General features: G+C 51.2%; 1 protein-coding gene across 8 annotated transcripts in view; it reads right to left on the reverse strand.

Moving 5' to 3' along the window:
- PALLD (palladin, cytoskeletal associated protein) overlaps positions 1 to 18,458 on the reverse strand; it is a 399,249-nt gene that overhangs the window by 257,557 nt on the left and 123,234 nt on the right. For 2 of the 8 annotated variants that reach the window (XM_067745414.1, XM_067745415.1), the window contains exon 1: positions 14,624 to 14,819. The exons of 5 other annotated variants lie outside the window; for them this stretch is intronic. Coding sequence is in view for 1 of the 3 variants with exons in the window: in XM_067745413.1 (XP_067601514.1) it covers positions 7,466 to 7,470 (5 nt within the window). In the remaining 2 variants the exon portion in view is untranslated. Of the gene's footprint in view, positions 1 to 7,465; positions 7,705 to 14,623; positions 14,820 to 18,458 lie in introns of those variants that run through there. One more of the 8 variants, XM_067745413.1, reaches the window with a different exon arrangement.

Consider the following 18,458-nt stretch of genomic DNA (forward strand, 5'->3'; position numbering starts at 1 on the left):
CACCAGGGAAGCCCATTTTTCTGTAAAATTTTAATAATCCTGCATTCTGAAGAAAAACAAATGAATAAATATATTCCACTGGAAAAAGTGATCCAGAGAATCTCGTCGGCATTGTAGTCAACACAGTCAGCCAAACCTTTCTGAAGAAATTAACTAAGTATCCAAGGAAATATTTTAATTCTAATCTTTACCCTTTTCCAGGACCTCTTATGGCTTTAAAAGGCTACTGCAAAAAAATGGGCAGAAGACCTAAATAGACATTTTTCCAAAGAAGACATACAGATGGCCAAGACACACGTGAAAAGATGCTCAACATCGCTAATTATTAAAGAAATGCAAAGCAAAACTACAATGAGGTATCACCTCACACCAGTCAGGATGGCCATCATCAAAAAGTCTACGAACAATAAATGCTGGAGAGGGTGTGGAGAAAAGGGAACCCTCTTGCACTGCTGGTGGGAACGTAAATTGATACAGCCACTATGGAGAACAGCATGGAGGTTCCTTAAAAAAAACTAAAAATAGAATTACCATATGACCCAGCAATCCCACTACTGGGCATATATCCAGATAAAAACATGGTTCTAAAGGACACATGCAGCCCAATGTTCACTGCAGCACTAGCTACAATAGCCAAGACATGGAAGCAACCTAAAGGTCCATCAATAGAGGAATGGATAAAGAAGATGTGGCACATATATACAATGGAATACTCCTCAGCCATAAAAAAGAATGAAGTAATGCCATTTGCAGCAACATAGATGGACCTGGAGATGATCATACTAAGTGAAGTAAGTCAGACAGAGAAAGACAAATGTCATATGAAATCACGCATATGTGGAATCTAATTAAAAATGACACAAACGAACTTATTTACAAAACAGACTCACAGACTTAGAGAACAAACTTATGGTTACAAGGGGGGAAGGGTGTGGGGGAGGGATAGATGGGGAGTTTGGGACTGACATGTACACACTACTATGTTTACAACAGATAACCAACAAGGACCTACTATACAGCACAGGGACCTATATTCAATACTCTGTAATAACTTAAGTGGGAAAAGAATTTGAAAAAGGATAGATACGTGTGTATATATAACCAAATGACTTTGCTGTACACCCGAAAAAATACAATATTGTTAATCAGCTATACTCCAATATAAAAAGATTTTTTTAAATGTCAAAACAAAAAACCTGATCAATTAACCTGTAAGATATAATTCCAGCTAAAAGGAATTTTCTCCCAGAACGTCTGAGAAACTGTTTTGATTATATAATCATCTTGCAAATATTCCTGGTAAGAAGATTAGAGAATTATTTCTCTCACCTCTATGTACTTTCTATATATCAAAACATTTTTGGGCTTTAAGAATATCTCCAGAGCACACATTTCCTAAAGGGTTAGGAAGAATAATTTTTAGAATGAATGATGTTTTTCAATCACTTTAATTTGCACAGCAATTTCATTTATTTTGTAGTATTTTTCAGCAATTGGAAAAAATCACTTTGCTATACGCCTGAAACGAATGCAACACTGTTAATCAACTGTACTTCAATATAAAATAAAAAAATTTTTAAAAGCTACTTACTGTAGGGCTTCCGTGGTGGCGCAGTGGTTAAGAATCTGCCTGCCAATGCAGGGGACATGGGTTCAATCCCTGGTCCGGGAAGATCCCACATGCCGTGGAGCAACTAAGTCCGTGAGCCACAACTCCTGAGCCCATGTGCCACAACTCCTGAGCCCATGTGCCACAACTACTGAGCCCATGCACCTAGAGCCCATGCTCCACAGTGACAAGCCACCACAATGAGATGCCCACGCACCACAACAAAGAGTAGCCCCTGCTCGCCGCAACTAGAGAAAGCCCGCACACAGCAACAAAGACCCAACCGCAGCCAAAAATAAATAACTAAATTTATTTAAATAAAAGAAAAAAAAGGCTACTGCAATGTTCATTTCCTTTTATACCTGATGATCAGCAGAGCACCTCTGAGCTGCCTGAAGAAAGGAGGGTTCTCAAGAAAGAAGTGACACCACACATTCCTGAGTGGTGGGCTTTCCAGTTTTTTCTTTCCCACACTATTTTTGCTATGTAAATTGAGAAGCAAACTATGTTTTCATAATATTTTATGCGTAAGTATTCTTTTATGTGCTCTTAACCTAAATACCTTCGTTTTTTTTAAGTAGTTTTGAGGACTGAGATCCTATCACATTTATACCATCATGTGCAGAAGGTATCTGTATTTTTACAATAAATTGCACTGTTACCAGAAAAGTATAAATACACGTTAATGTCACGGAGCGCTATACTCTCGAATGATGAGACTCACGCACACACATTATTCTCACCTCCTGAGACTCTGTAATGTAAGCCTCATGGCTAAGACACTATTGATTCTGTGGCTGTTTCTAGAATCACTGCTTGGAACTCTGGACATTAATCTTACGTCACTGATATCAAGGGGAAAGCAGAGGCCTTCAGCACCATGGAGGCAGAGGGCCAGGTATGGATTCATCCCTGGAAGGCCGTGTCCACCATTTCACAAGAGGTGCCTGGAGCCCCCTCTAAGTAGATCTCGTTATGGGGTCAGGATGGTTCCGGAGAGAGCAATGTTCCAGGGGTGGGTGGTAAAGGTCTACGTAGGGGCCGACGGGCCGCTGTGTCTCTCACGCTCATCAAGGCCTGGGCACCACACCTGCTGAAGTCCTGCACGGAGGTGGACAGCGGTGGCCTCCCTGGCACCAAAGGGCTCACGGTCAGGGGTCTGACTCAGGCCACCCCCCAGCTCTCTGCAGGGAGCCCCGGGCTACGCAGGCCTGGTGCCTGGCCTGGGACCCCAGCCTCCCCATCCTCTGTTGTCTACGTGGACGAGCCAGGAATAGGGCACACATGGCCGGGGTCTGCTGAGGTGAAGCCACACGCCCCGTCCCTGGAGCGCAGCCCAGACCCCCTCCATCCCCTGCTGATGGACTTGCCTGTCCCGTGTCCTCTTAGGACAGCAAGTGACACCCGGTGCTTGGTGTCCTGGTGGGGTCACCTCCTAGTTAATAATTCCTTGTCTTCGCTTAGCGCCTTTTTCCTCCCCCAAGAGCTGACTGTCAGGCTTTCCCATGTGTTCCCCCGCCTGGGCGGGGCGGGGCATGGCACTAACGGGGCCGTGGTCAGCACCCGCCCTCCCCGCCCGGGGAGCTGCCCCGTCCACACCGAGAGAATCTGCTTCTCGGCTTCTCTGCAACAGCTCACCACGACCTGTTCTTTTACAAGGCTTCCAAGAGGCCACAAAGATAACAGGTGATGATGATTAGTGATAATAATGGCCCCTCGCGCTTCACGCGCTCACCCTGCCAGGCATTCTCTAAGTGTGTATCCGACGTAACTAACGAGGCTCTCCCGAACACCAGGAGAGAAGGACGACCGTCAGGCCCATTTTAAAGAAGAGGAAACTGAGGCCCAGGGGTTTGGTAACGCGCCCCCATCACACAGGGAGTGTCTGAGCAGGGATTTCACCCCCATCCGTCTGCTGAAAGGGATCAAACGCTTGACCACTGGTCCACACTGCCCCTCCCCCGTGAGCCACGCTGTGGATGGTACAGCTCAGGACACAGACTCCATACTGTGTCCGTACGTTAAGCTCAACTTACTGATGCAAAGAACAGGGCGGGGGCTGAGAGGAGGGATGCAGTGGACAGTGAAAGGGCAGGGCTGACCGTGAGTCCGGGGCTGTGCTGTCCCCTCGCCCCCTCTCTGCAGGGACAGGAAGGCGGGTGCAACTGCTCCCACTTCACAGCACAGGGCGCCTCGGGGCCCAGAGGCTCGGGAATTTGAATAGTGATGTTGGTGGGACAGTCCCCAGGAGAGCAGAAATCTGTCCGCTTGCAGTGCACATGCTACTTTCCTGAATCTGCGGGTGACACTCCTAATCTAGTGGAAGGAAATACTACCTCTGAGACAAAGGTGAGCTCTGGAGGAGATGAAGCGTGACCATAAGCGAGGGCGTCCAGCACCAAAGCCACAGCAGGACTCTCATACTGCTGCGTCCCGTCCTGCACCACCAACGGCTTTTCTCTAGCCCTTCTCATATACCATGGCCAAACAGATGACAAGTCACCCCATGGCCAGAGAGGCCATGCTGGGTGATGGGAGCGGACAGGAGGCGACGCACCAGGAAAGCAGGGACCCCAGAGCCTACTCGATTTGCTCATGGAGAGGATTTGAGGACGCCCCTGTCTAAAAACCGGGACAGACTCAGCGCTCCACCGAGGCCAAAGAGCTCCTGGCTGTCACCTGAAGCAAATGGCTGTAACCACTGCCCCCCCTGGAGGCTCCAAGGGCTTTTGAAAGAACGGCCTCAGACGGTGGGTTCTGTGTCAGGCGAGAACTCCGGCTCTGTCTTTCCCTCCAGGAACTCAGGCAAGTTCTGAGCTTTGGTCCCTCACCTGCAAAAGGCGGATAACAACAGTACCTCTGTCCCGGGAGTATTAGACCGAGGGAGAAAACGCATGCACAGAGGCTGCCAATCAGACCTTAGTGAAGGCTCTTGTCATGAAGGTGAAGATCTTGAGGAGAAACTCCAGTGGACACTCTGCTTCCCTCCCGGCCTCCATGAGACCACCCCATCGCACATGGGCCTTCCCCTGAGCTGCCACTCTGCTCCCTCCGACTTCTAACCAGCCTGCTTTCTTAAACGTGCTCATTCGTGGAGGGAAACGTGGCTTTTTCAGCAGATAGAGTTTCAAAGTGCCCAGGCAGGGCGCGCCGGCTGCCTTGATGCCTGGCTCAGGAGATCCCCACGTTGTAATAACCAGCACGTGTGCACCGGAAACCGGACCCGGCCTGCTGTGCACACGCCTTATGATACACAGAGCAAGAGCCTGAACAGGAACGCTCTGGCCAGTGTGCCACGATCACCGCTAACGCCACAAACACAGTTTCTGGGTTGCAAGTTCCTGGAAGCTTATCAAAACCAAAAGAAAGAAAGAAAAAAAAAAAACAAAACCCAACTGTTTCCTGCGCATTATCCTCAAGTCAGACAATCTGGGTATGAGCTCTACCCAAAAGCAATACTTTCCCTGCGGTTAGCAAACGAGACTGCGTTTCCTTTTTAGTTTAATTTGACCTAATCAAGGATAGGGCGGCAGACTCTGCCATAATGCTCTGAGATCCTGTAACAAGTATCCTTCTGCAGCTAGCCAAGTCATAATATAAAAGGGAACTGCTTATTTCAGCAAAACTTCAGCTTTCACACACGGATAATATTCCAAGGCTCTAAGGCAGGACTCCATCAAGTTCCAAACTCCCCTCTCCCTGCAGCCCCCAATACTCTGCTGTCTCCTCAACGAGCTCTCACATCTGCTCACGATAAGGCAACACACACACCTGACAATCACTCAGGAGGCTTATGTCTGGAAATTTCCCTTCTGAGTGTCACAAGATAGCCGGGACCAAAGTGTGGGGTATGGTGGGGAGGGGGAATGCTGTCTTCGCATTGCACCCTTGATTGTCAAAGCATCTTATTACTTCCTGTGTCACTATCACAATCTGGATGTTTCTTAAGAAGTGCCAGAAGAGTTAGCCTCTTTGGCAGGAACAGGAGTATGAAAGGGACAGCGTGTGGGATGCGCCCCCCAAGCCTGGGAGGCCACTGTGTCCCACAGAAACAGTCAACCAAGCTACAAATCTGCTTTGACCCCAGAAACTCTTTTCTTCAGGGCCGCACTTCCTCAATTAAACAAGCATAAAAGGGGCTTCCCTGGTGGCGCAGTGGTTAAGAATCCGCCTGCCAACGCGGGGGACACGGGTTCCAGCCCTGGTCCGGGAAGATCCCACATGCCACGGAGCAACTAAGCCCATGCACCACAACTACTAAGCCTGCGCTCTAGAGCCCGTGGGCCACAACTACTGAGCCTGCAAGCCACAGGTGCTGAGCCTGTGCTCTAGAGCCCATGCTCCGCAACAAGAGCAGCCGCCGCAATGAGAAGCCTGTGCACCGCAACGAAGAGTAGCCCCCGCTCGCCACAACTAGAGAAAGCCCGCGTGCAGCGACGAAGACCCAACACAGCCAAAAATAAAATAAATAAATTTATTTTAAAAAACCATGCACACAAGAATTCAGGCAGGAATCTCCCAGATTTGGTGAACCCGCAAGCCTTCAGTGACTCACAGGTGGCAGGGCCAGCACTTGTAATTCACTGAGCACAGAATCTCCAAGGGCCCTGAGATGGGAGACGGGCCCCAGGTGTAACCACCTGGACGCGCTTCTCATCAGTGAAGGGCCGTAAGATACACGTCGCGGAAAGCAGCCAGGGCAGTGCCTGGCGTGCTGTGGGTCCCTTATGGATGCCAGGCGCACCGCCTGGTCACCCGCTGCTCCACTGCAGTCACCAGGTTTTCAAGGAACAAGGGGGTGTGAGCTTTCTGAGTGGCAGGACTGCAGGACCCAGGACATCTCTTTTGAGGGAGTTGGCTGGGACCTTTCCCTTAGAGAGGTCTGTAAGTGATGGCCGGCTGGGGTGCACGGGACTGGAGGGTCCCCAGGGGAACCTGCTGGAGGGAGAGTCATCAGATGCCCTCTCGTGACCCAGAGTCCAGGTCGGCCACGTGGCTCCATCTGGAAAGGCTTCCGGGAGATTGGTTTTCTGACCTGGAGCTGCAGAGACGGACAGAATCGGGGGCCAGAGCTTCCCCAAGAGCTGAGTGGGGATCCGAGGCAGGGTCCTTGAGACAGGAGACCAACACGCAAAGTGAAGGGGCAGGATGGAGCCAGGGCTGGGCGGCTGGTCTGGAAGCCGCAGTCACGGTCCAGGGGGCAGGGCGCCTGGATGAGGGGACGCCCGCGGCTGGTTTTTGTGTGCCCGCTTTGTCGTAGGGCAGAGGCGGACGTCTGTATTTAGAGTCTATTCTAGAAAGTATAGTTTAAATACGGAGAGTTTCTTCAAGTCTGGTCTGCTGACACCTCGGGAGCCTCGGGGGTGCTCGTGCAAATGCAGATTCCAAGGCTTCCCTCGGGCTTCACGGATCAATGTGATTTGGAGCCAGGGCCTCAGAATCCGTATTTCTGACAAGCAACCCCACGGCCCACGGATGGGATTTTAGGAATTCTAAGGTTTTAAACCATTGATGTATAAAGCAGGAAGCTCGAGTTCTAAGCATGGCTGTGTGACCTTGGAAGTCACTGGACCTCACGGAGCCTTAGTTCTTCATCCGCAAAGTGGGGACAATGCGTTTCTTCACAAGGGTTGTTTAAGCGGATGGGTATCAAAGTGCAATCTATCAATGGGTATCAAAGTGCAATCTATCAATGCGAAGGCTTGTAATTATCGTGTTTCTGAGCCCAAGCGAAATCTTAGAGACTCCCAGCCCTGGGGCTAAGACAGCCGTGGGTTTGGGTCGCCGTCTCTGAATGGATCACGGGGACAGCCCCTGGCTACAAGTCTCCGGGAAGGCTCTCCAACAGGCTCTTACCTCATCCAGCACTTTCCCCTCTGGCCGATGGTCGGTTTGAGGGCCCCATGTTGAGAGATGGATCCACGCTTTTTAAATCCTGGAGTCACCAGGGAGAAGTGCTCTGAGGGGCTGGCAGTCTCGGCGGTCTGCTCCCACGTGGGTGAATTCCAGGGACATTGAATGTGCTAAGCTCCTTGGGCCAGTAGCCGGGGTTAAGCACTGAGAGGCGGAAGGGCAGGATGAGAGTCCCGGATGAGCTGATGAATCGGAGACACGGTGAGGAACATAGGAAAAAACAGCTCAGTAGGAAAAACTCTGCATGATCCACGGGGGAAATGATTATTATCACAAACACGGGCTGAGCCATGTCCAGCCAAAGGAGGGTAATGGGCTCAAAACGACAAGCAAGGCCCGGCTGGCACTTACAGTGAGAGGTGGCCGCACCCCCGAAGCCCAGGCGGAAGCAGCGTCAGGTCACGGTCGGTTTATCACACCTGTGCGATGCCTCCATCCAGCTCTGGGCTTCACAGTTCGAGAGGCATGGAGTATTGGACGCAGTTCAACAAACAGAAAGAAAGATGACGCAATTGTTGGAGAGCAGAACTCAGAGAAAGCAAAGAGCTCTGGTATTACTTAACCCGGAGGTAGAGAGCTGAGGGGAGACCTAAGTCTCCGGTCCCTGAAGGAGAGCCCAGCGCGCCTGGTGCTCTTCACATCCTGTTGAGGTGAGCTTGGCAGGAGGGTGTATGTTAAGGAAAGGAAAACAATGTCTGCCCTGAATGTTCAGAGTCTGCACAGGCTCTTGCGGCAGAGGAAAGACAGCTGCCCAACACCGGCCCAGGGGGTCCCACCAGCCTGGGCAGGTGGAGGCGATGAAACGTTGATTCAAACCATCTTGAGAACTGTAAGGAAAGACAGTACCAAGTGGATTTGGAAATCAGCCCCAGCTCTGGCCCAGAGCTATGATTTGGGTCAAGCAGTTAACCTCTCAGGGCCTCAGTTTCCACATCTGTAAAGTAAAGGTCACAGTCCGGATGGCCTCCCGGGTCCCCCTCAGCCCGCAAAATTCACCTTATTGGGTTCAGGGGGAACACGGTGGCTGTACTTAACACGTTAAATGTTTCCTTCCAAGGAAGCAAGGACAGGACCCGGGCAGTGGGAGAGGAGGCCTGACCTGGGCCGGACAGTGAGTGAGGAGCTGCGTGGTCCTGCGGGGGGTCATGTGCTTCCGGGGGGCAGTCAGAGGAGAGGGCGGGGCAGGCCCGAGTGGAATGGATCACAGGGAGGCCAAGGAGCCAGCTTGGACTGAGGAGGGGGCAGGGCGGTCTGTGGTCAGGGCAGCTGATGGAGAGGAGGACCCAGCAAAGCCCGAGCATCCCATGCAGACCTGGCAGCTGACGAGGCCACTCCAGGGGCTGCAGGAGGCCAGCTGCAGCCTGAAGGCAAGAGGACAGGTCTGTTTGGTAGGGAAGGCCCCGGTTCTTCGCACGGGGCTAGGCCAGCGGGGTCTCTATTTTGTCTCTGCTACTGATTAGCCTGGGATCCTGGGCAAGATGCTCACTCTTGTTGGAACATCATTTCCACATAATAAAGTGGGAGTAATGGATCCACTCCATGCTATTTTCGTGAGGATGAAACATGATTATGTGCCTGACACCTAGCAAGTACGGGAAAACTACTGTCGTTCTGACGTGGGCCTGGGGATGGAATTAAGGCAGAGTCAGAAGAAACCTCCGTGACTCGTGGCTTATGGAAAAGACCTGGGACTGGGCTGCTTCCAGAGAGGCTTCCCCAACGCCCCTTCCTCTGATCCTCAGCACTGTTACTCTTCCAGAGGGGGTTATTTTTACTCCCCCACTTCAGGGAGGAGATGCTGAGGGGCAGGGCAGCTGACGCCGCATGGAGATCAGTTAGTAAGCTGTCGAGTTGTGGCAGTCACTCAGCCACCCGGCTCCAAAGGTCTTCCCTTTTTCCTATCCTCTGCTTCATGGGAGAGAAACAAGGAGAATATGGGAGACAGATTCGTGTTTTAAAATGACAACCAAGTGAGTTGAACAACTTGGAATGTGAGACTGAACTGGTCATTCGTCTGAAGGCTGACCCTAACCCTAACCCTGACCCTTATCTTGGAAGGCGGCCAGAGCCTCTACCTGGAGCTGGGAGGTGGGGACACGGTGGAGTTCACACCGGGCAGGTCCCAGCACCGTCTCAGGGACAAGGCTGTCCTGCCAGCCCCCTCTGCCCCCAAACAAAGGGAAGACGAGGGCAGCCCAACTTTCCGTTCATCACGCTCACTGGATGAAGAGGACTCTTCTGTTGTGCCTTTAAATGGAACCACGGTGGCTTCTCTTGTTGTGGAGCATGGGCTCTAGGCACCCGGGCTTCAGTAGCTGTGGCACGTGGGCTCAGTAGTTGTGGCTCACCGGCTCTAGAGCGCAGGCTCAGTAGTTGTGGCGCACGGGCTTAGCTGCTCCGTGCGTGGCATGTGGGATCTTCCCGGACCGGGGCTCGAACCCATGTCCCCTGCATTGGCAGGCGGACTCGTAACCCCTGCGCCACCAGGGAAGTCCCTGGATGAAGAGGACTCTTCTGTTGTGTCTTTAAATGGAACCACGACCCCTGAGGCGCAGTCATGGCTCTCTCCAGGAGCCCATAATGAGCTTGAAGGCTGTCCCTGAGTCCCTCTGCTCTCTTTCCCTCTTGGCAGGGTGACCATCTCTGACCTCTCCCCACCGAATTCCCTTCCAGGCACAAAGCGTGTCTGCGACTCTCCTGTCCTGCTTCACGGGCGGATCCCAGGACGGGACACTCCCGTCTGCTGAGGGAAGATGCACAGCTTCTGGGACTCGACAGTATGTCGTAGGCCCTCTTTTTTCTTTCTCTCCCCAGAACGCACTCTCACACTCCCCTGCTCTGGGAATGTTAAAAAATAATAATAATAATAATAAAGCAGGGGTGGGGAGAGTGACATTTTCTTTTCAGAATAGTTTAGATAGATTCCTGCTGGAAGCAAGGAATATGACTAAATGATTTCTTAGAGTCCCTTCCAGCCAGTGATTCATCAGACATAGAATTTTCAGCTGGAATGGACCATTATATTCTGGGCCAAATGTCTCATTTTTGCAAACAAGGAGAGTGACGTCCGTGGAGGTTAAGGATCATGGGGGCCACTTTCTGCCACGGAAAGAACATGGGATTTGAAGTTAGAAGCTCCGTGTGTGAGGCCAGACTCAGCTGGCCATGCACTGTGTCACCTGGAGCAGGGAAAACAGAAGGACACCCTACTCTTCCTGCTTCCGAGCCTTGGCCTAAGTATCAGATGACAGCACATCCACAAAGGTCACGAGAAAATGTTGCAAAGGGCTTTATCAATACACTGCAAGGTGAAGTGGCTTGTTCAGGGTCACCCTGTAGTAGAACCAGTATCGTTCAATTCCCATCACACGATGCTGCCTTCCTGACGTTTTGCCAATTCTCTCGTTAGGAGATTTTCTCATAAACCACACTAATTTGATCTCCACATGCTTTCTTTTAAACCCCTGGGTACACAGACTCAAACTGTGGGAATCCAGACCGGCTTGGAGGGACCACAGGCTTCCGCTACCTCACGGTCACGGCCCTCAGACCTCGGGCTGCGAGCTTTCCCCAAGCCTCTCTAACTGGTTTCATGGCCCCAGACTGGATGCTGGAGAGGGCTATTTGGTAGCTTTTAGTGGACTATTAATTAAGCTACAGCTTGAACACTGGAATAGGATGAGGGATAATAGATGAAGGATGAAGGAGACAGGATGAAGAAGATAGGATGAAGCGGTAATAGAGCCTCCAAGTTCATGCTGGACAGAGATTTGGGAACTCGTTCAGCCGTAAAAGGTGGTTGACTTGCCAGTCTGTGGCCGGCCACAGAGGAGAGGCAGAAGATGGCAGCCGAGTCTCAGGGGTGACGTGTGGACCACGAAGGGCTCCGAGCCCTGCCATCAGTGCTGGTGCCTTGAAAAGGTCGACCATGCTCCTCTAACCCGTCGCTGACCACAGGGCGCGATGAGTTCTCAGGAGGTGGGCCAGCACCCCTCTCGCAATCATCAGGAGATGCACACATCCCGCAGCTGCTGACAGTCTAGCCCTCCAGTCCATGGGGGCTGCCTGGACCTGCCCCTTTCCTAACTGACGCCTCCCTACACTTGACACGGGGGTGCCCCCCTTCACACTGGAGAGAGCTGAGTCTCTTCAGCAACAGTCTTTGGCCCTTGAAGAGCACAGCAGACAAGTCCCATTTTCCCTATTTTCTGAAGCAGGAAGAATGTTTCAAATTTCAGGAATAATTTTGAGGTCAAGCCTACAAGAAATAGAGAGTATAGCTCTTCTTGCTCTAAGCAATAAAAAAGCAAAGATGGGGAAAATCCCGCGAGCCAGTTCAGCCAACAATTTCCACGTTAAATAAAAAGCGCAAGTTGGAGCCATGTGGTCTCAATAAAGTAGTAAAATATATTTTCTTTACCCTACACTTCATGTGCCTATAACCTTCCTTTTAAATCATCTCCAACCAGCCCCAAATCACCCCGACCGCAAATCACGTGGTGGCTTTGGTCTCCAGGCAGTGGAATGTGCTAGAGTGGACCAGCCGCTACCCGGGGCGCCCAGGGGGAGCCCCCCAAACCCGCAAGGCTGAGTGCGCGCATGACATCAGAGCTCAGCCATCCAGGAAAGAGCTGCGAGGGCCGCAAACCACAGCAGGCAGATAAAGCCGGGAACGGCCTTTCTTAGCAAAACATTCGCCAATACCACAGGCAGCTGGCAGAGGCATGTTTTAATTACATTCACAGAAAGCCACTGTATCCTCAACCCCACGGGCTTGGAGCTGACCAGCCACTGGGGAGCTCACCGGAGCCCAGATAGGGAACGGGAAAGCAGCAGAGCTGTGGGTTGGTCACCGCAATTCCCGGTCTGTGTCACGCCTTGATTCGCCCCAGCTGTGGAACCACTGGATAGGCTTTGAAAGGGTTTCCAAGTGAACCAGACCTCAGGAGTAACCTATCCTTCACTTTATAGCTGGAGATTAAGAGCAGCCCAAGGTGTGAGACGTCAATTATGCAGTTCATGATTAACTGAAGAGACGCCCAGCTTGTCCTGGGCATAAACAAAGCTGCAGCGACTGCCTTGTGCCATCCCATCAGAGGAGCCAGTGTTGTATTTTGCAAGTGCCATTGGAGCTTTTGCTTATTTCTTTTTTTTAAGGAACCATTTAAAGAGTTAAGTATATAGACTTTGAAGGGCTGGTAAACGTATTGGGTGTGCCTTTGGGCACCTCAGAGGAACAAAGTTCAACAGGCATTGGTAAAGCATGATTAAAGCTCAAGGGAAAAACATGGGTCCAAATATAAATTCGCTTTTAAAGAGTACTTAAGCATCATCTTACAATAATTGCTAAAGTTGGAGTTTGGAAAGAGACTGCAGAAATCTTTTATGAGACAAGAAGGATATGCCTGGAAAGTTCCGTTGGCTTTTCTAATTTTAGCCCCGGAGAGCAATGGTTGCTGCTAATTCTGGTTTGTGATTTCACATAAGTGAAGGGAAATTTTCAATAACAAGAAGGAAAAAAAGGCCCAGCAAAGGCACACAACAAACAACAAATGAAAACACTGCTGATCGAAGCAGGTCTCCTCCCTAAAGGGACAGTGGAAAACTACACAGCCGTTAGCCGCGCTAGTGTCTAGTGCCTACAGTCTCTTCAGAAACATGCTGCTTTACAGCCGGTACCTATCTGGCAATAATCTTCACCAGACACCCAAGGATAACTGTCCATTTCAGGAGGGGGGAGGGGAGGGCCCAAATGCGCGCTCACAGTATCTTCATGGAACCTCTAAACGGCGGGAGAAAATGCGAGGCTCTTGGGTTACTGAAAATAACCTGTTTGCCATTGTGTGGGCAATTAAGGAGCTACCACCTGCGTTTGGAAATCGCTGGGTTCATGAGATTTCCCACAGGTTTATCAGCAGCAGAAATAAACAAGCACCCACTGAGCTCCACCTGGAAGTGTGAGAAGGGCCGTGGAAAGTCTTTTCATCACGTGGAGAGAAATTCAAGGTAACCTACCAGGGTGTTAAACGACATTCCAGAACCCTGAGGATTCTCTTCTTCATCAGGCAGTTGAAAACAAGCTCCAGCCCCCTCCTCAGGTGGTCCCCCCCACCACCACCACCCCCCGCCCCGGCCTTCCCACACACCACCTCACCGCTTCCATCAACAGTCTTCCAGCCTGTCAGGAGAGCGGTGACTTCAATATCCCTGGGAGCCCAGGTGTCAGGGTTTTTACGCTCCTAGTGCTGGTAGATTGGGGGAATTCTCTCCTTCAAACTCATGCTGGTTACCTCTGGGTTAGCTGATTTGAAGAATTCACCAACACTGAGTACTTATAAAACAGCGACAGTAACGCTTTCCATGAAAACTGTCAGATTTTCAGCTTAATCTTTCCACGGTAGACGAGTCATCAGGAATGCATTCTTCCCTATTGTGTTCTGCCCGCCACTTGTTCCCTGAGACCACAGCCAACTGAACGCTAACCTAGACGGGGACCCAGTCCAAGGGGCTTCCAGGGGAACAGGAGGACGAGCGCCCATCATCTGACTTTGTTAGACAAAGGACTGCAGTCGGGTGAAACCCAAGAAAACAAGCAAACAAACAACTTTCAGGCAGCTGAAGGGCACCAACTGTGAAGGCGCCCAGATTTCTCGCGGGAAACATCACCAAACATCCGGTGAAGTGTAGCCAGCTGAAGCTCATTCAGCGGCTGAGCAGCAGTTAGGCTGTCAGAGATCGCTCGCCCTGGGAAAGCTTCCTTCGACTTCAACCAGGGATGGAACAGATTAAAGAAGAAATCCGGCTACAAACAAACCCGGCGCAAGCCGCTCCAGGCACGTAAACGCTTGCAAGAGCCTCTGTCAAAGTGTCACTTTTTAAGCGGGAGAGGTTCAGCCTCTTGTCTCTCTCCCCTCCCCTCCCCCACCCCAGCTCTAACCGCAGGGAAGTCTCGGGAGCGGGACCCCCTTCCCCGACCCCCCGAGCGGACGGACAAGGAAGAAGAGCCGGGGACCGCCTCGAACCCCCGCCGGGAGCGCGCACGGCTCCGGGCACGCGCGGACCTGCCGGAAAGGCGGCACCTGGGCCCCCGCGTCCACTCACCAGCCAGCGGCGAACACCTTCGGCCCCTGAACCAGCTCGTCTCGGGTCTCTCAGCGCTCAGCCTTCCCGGCTCGCAGAGCCCGACCTCTGAATCCGGTCTCGTTGGCGGAGCGCCGCGCACAAAACGAGCCCGCAGCCCGCGACCAGAAGCCCGGCGCACGGGCGGCGGGAAGACGTCTTGGCGTCGTCGGCCTGGCGGCCTCGGGCGGAGGGGGCCTGCGTGCTGGGGAGGGGCGGGGGCGGGGGTGTGTCCTGGGGCTACTGGGGAGGGGGCGGGGTTGTGTCCTGGGGGCTGCTGGGGAGGGGGCGGGGTTGTGTCCTGAGGCTGCTGGGGAGGGGGGAGGGGGTGTGTCCTGAGGCTGCTGGGGAGGGGGCGGAGTTGTGTCCTGAGGCTGCTGGGGAGGGGGCGGGGTTGTGTCCTGGGGGCTGCAGAGGAGGGGGTGGGGTTTTATCCTAGGGCCGCTGGGGGGGGAGGGGTTGTGTCCTGGGGGCTGCAGGGGAGGGGGTGGGGTTGTATCCTAGGGCCGCTGGGGAGGTGGGAGGGGTGTCCTGAGGCTGGGCGGGGGACGGGGCGGGGTGTGTCCTAGGGCTGCAGGGGAGGGGGTGGGGTGCGTCCTGGGGGCTGCAGGGGAGGCGGAGGGGGTGTCCTAGGGAGCAAAAACGCTAACTTTCGAAAGAACGCTGAGGGGACCGAAGGCGAGCCTCGGGCTCCAAGCCGTCAGCACACCTGGTGAGACCTTCACCTGGGCCGGGGTAGCGCTCACGGCGGAGCAGGTAATAAGCAAGTTCCACCCACGGTTTCGGAAGCCTGTCCCAAAGACCTCTGTTCAGTTAGTCAGCTTCGCGCCTCTCAAGACACCTTGGCTGGGGGTTGAAATCCAGGTAGTAACTAGTAGTGAATCTGTATTATTTGTGGAAGAAATCACCTTCTGTTCCACCTTCCTCACAGACCCTCCCATGCGGGGGTATGTTCAGTAACACTCTCCATCTGCATTGCTTCTCATGAATTAAATTGCTTCTCTGATGTTGCCTTACTGCAAAGCTATAAATTAATTACATTATCCCCCAAGCCCCTAGGAAGAGGAATGCCAAGAATAAATGTGGGCTTTGTTCTTTTTTATGTTGAACAAGTCTGTCATTAATCAAGCCTTCCCACCCCAACTAGGGAACAGACCCAAGACTGCAAGATGTGTGTATGTCTGGTCGTCCTGCTGTCTTTCTCTGCAGCTTTACGTCATAGTGACTCAGCTACTACACAGACGGATATTGTGGGGAAACAATAGGACAGACAGGACAAACCATTTAATAAAGACCTACTTACCAACTATAAGCGATTGGCAGACACAGCCTCATTTTTAAACTTTTACAAAGATTATTTCACCACTTCTAGTGTTTCCCATCTTTGAGTCACAGAACTGCTTGTGATTGGTCAGTCTGAGAGACAAAAAGCCAGAATTGTATTTGGAAATTTAAGGAAAAAATGCATAAGGGACCCATGAAGCTATTAATTTAAATGTAGCATATAACATGTCAAAGGCATGACAGGTTCTTGAAGTCAATTAGAAACCATATCAGAAAGTGTGTTCCAGAAATAGAATCATCTTGAAAGGTCCAAAACAGAGAGAGTGCAAAAAACATTTTTTGAAATAAAAGTAAAATGCTGAGAGTCTAGTTCATGTCTTCATTTTTCATATCCTAAGGAAATGACGGGTCATGAAATATTGGATTTGTTTTTCTCATTAAATCTTCCCCCTTTCTTTGGGAATCAAAGTAAAGTTAATAAGGATAAGGTTGCTTTTCAAAGGGGAAATATTTTGGCAGGTTCAGTCCCTTTTTGTGTGTGATTAGGTCCTTCTATTTTTTTCCCCTACACCTGTTCCTCGAGTCTCTGAATAACAGAGGGAAAGACTTGGTTTCTCTGGAAGCATCCCGGTGAAGCAGGTGGCCTTGCTGGGGTGGGTAGGGGTGTCACTAATATACATTTCAGGTCCTAACCACCTTCCTCATCTCCAGGAAGGGGAGTTAAAAAGATCTTTCCTCTGTGAATTAGGAGGAACACTTTACTGATGACGATGCCCGGGCTAAAGCAGGAGGAACAGTTGGGCGTGAGGCAGGGGGTCGTTCAGCGTGTGGTCACCAGAATCACAGATGATCTGTAGCCCCTCTGCTCACACTGTGGAGAGTTTAGGAGCCTAAAGTGCATGAGACACCCACCGCTAGAACTGCCTCAGTCAAAGATGACGCCCCCTGGGGGTCCTGTGCGCGAGTGTGGGTGAGGCTGAGGCGCGGATGGACTTCCCGTGTCCTTCCGCACGGTACGCACCAGGAGGCCACCTGTGGGTGCGGCTCTCAGTTCCAAAGGTCCCTGGAGACTCTGCCCTCCTTTCCCAACGCTGAATGGTCTGTTGAGTTTCTTGGGCTGGGAGAGGGAGAGGTGAGTGTTCTCAGGGTGAGGTCTGCAGCACACCAGTCTCCAAGAGGGGTGCAGAGCTTCCTGAAAATGCAGATTCTTTGGGCCCTGCTCAGAACTCGTAAATCAGGATCTTTCTGCCTGGGGGCTCTAATGTCAGTGTGTGCATGTGTTTGTGTGTGTGTGTGCATAATTGAATGTTTTGAATAAGAAATATTCACGTAATTTAAATAAAGGTCTATACAAGCCAGTCTTCTTCCTACCAGGTTCCCATCTGTTCAGCCCGTACCCCTCCCTGAAGGTAACCACCAGTACTAATTTTTTTTTTTTTTTTTTTTTTGGTACGCGGGCCTCTCGCTGTTGTGGCCTCTCCCGCTGCGGAGCACAGGCTCCGGACGCGCAGGCTCAGCGGCCATGGCTCAAGGGCCCAGCCGCTCCGCGGCATGTGGGATCTTCCCGGACCGGGGCACGAACCCGTGTCCCCTGCATCGGCAAGCGGACTCTCAACCACTGCGCCACCAGGGAAGCCCACCAGTACTAATTTTTTTTCTGCATACTTCTAAGTTTCTTTATACACATACCTGCAAATACTCTTTCTCTATTTCTTAAAAATACTATATGCAGAACAATTACTGTCTTTTAACGTGCTCTTTCACTTAAATATGCTTTTGGATCTTTTCTATACCATATGCTCAATCATTCATTCATTTGGAAACAAACAATTATTAAGCACCCACTGTATATGCCAAGTACTATTGTATATTATAGGGATACAGAAGTCAAAAAAATTGATAAAAATTTCTGCCCCGCAGCATTTATATCTGGGGGGGGCAGATAAAGCAGATGATAAACATAAGTTATACATGTGTTACGATATGAGAAGAGTAATTTTAAAAATAGAGCAATATAGTAGAGATGGGGAATGTCAGGTGGGAGATTTTAATTTTTAATGGAGTGGTCAGAGGTGGCCTTACTGAGAAAGCGACATTTAAGCAAAGAGTGAATGGTGGCGAGGGAGTGAGCTTTGCGATTCTTTGGGGAGTATGGGGATCCAGGCAGAGGGAACATCGCTTGCAAAGGCCCTGAGGTGGGAGTTTGACGAACAGGGAAAAGGCCTTGTGGCTGCAGAAAAGCGAGGTGGAATGTCAAAGGAGCACGGAGGGCAACAGGGGGTGATGGGCAGCCGTTGGAGGGTCTTGGGAAGAGGAGAGGCAGGATGCATATTACGCTCACGTTTAATGTCTCGTAGCATCCTCTAGGACAGATGCAGCACAATTTATTTAAGCAGGACCAGGATGACAGACATTGGAGTTGTTTCCAATATGCTGCTATTAAACAATGTTACAAGCTTTACACATGACATTTTACACTTGTGCAAGTGTATCTAAGGTATTCGTTCCCCCAAGTAGGATTACTGGGGGTTGC

The sequence above is a fragment of the Pseudorca crassidens genome, chromosome 7 (assembly GCF_039906515.1).
Source record: "Pseudorca crassidens isolate mPseCra1 chromosome 7, mPseCra1.hap1, whole genome shotgun sequence".
Lineage (NCBI taxonomy): Eukaryota > Metazoa > Chordata > Mammalia > Artiodactyla > Delphinidae > Pseudorca > Pseudorca crassidens.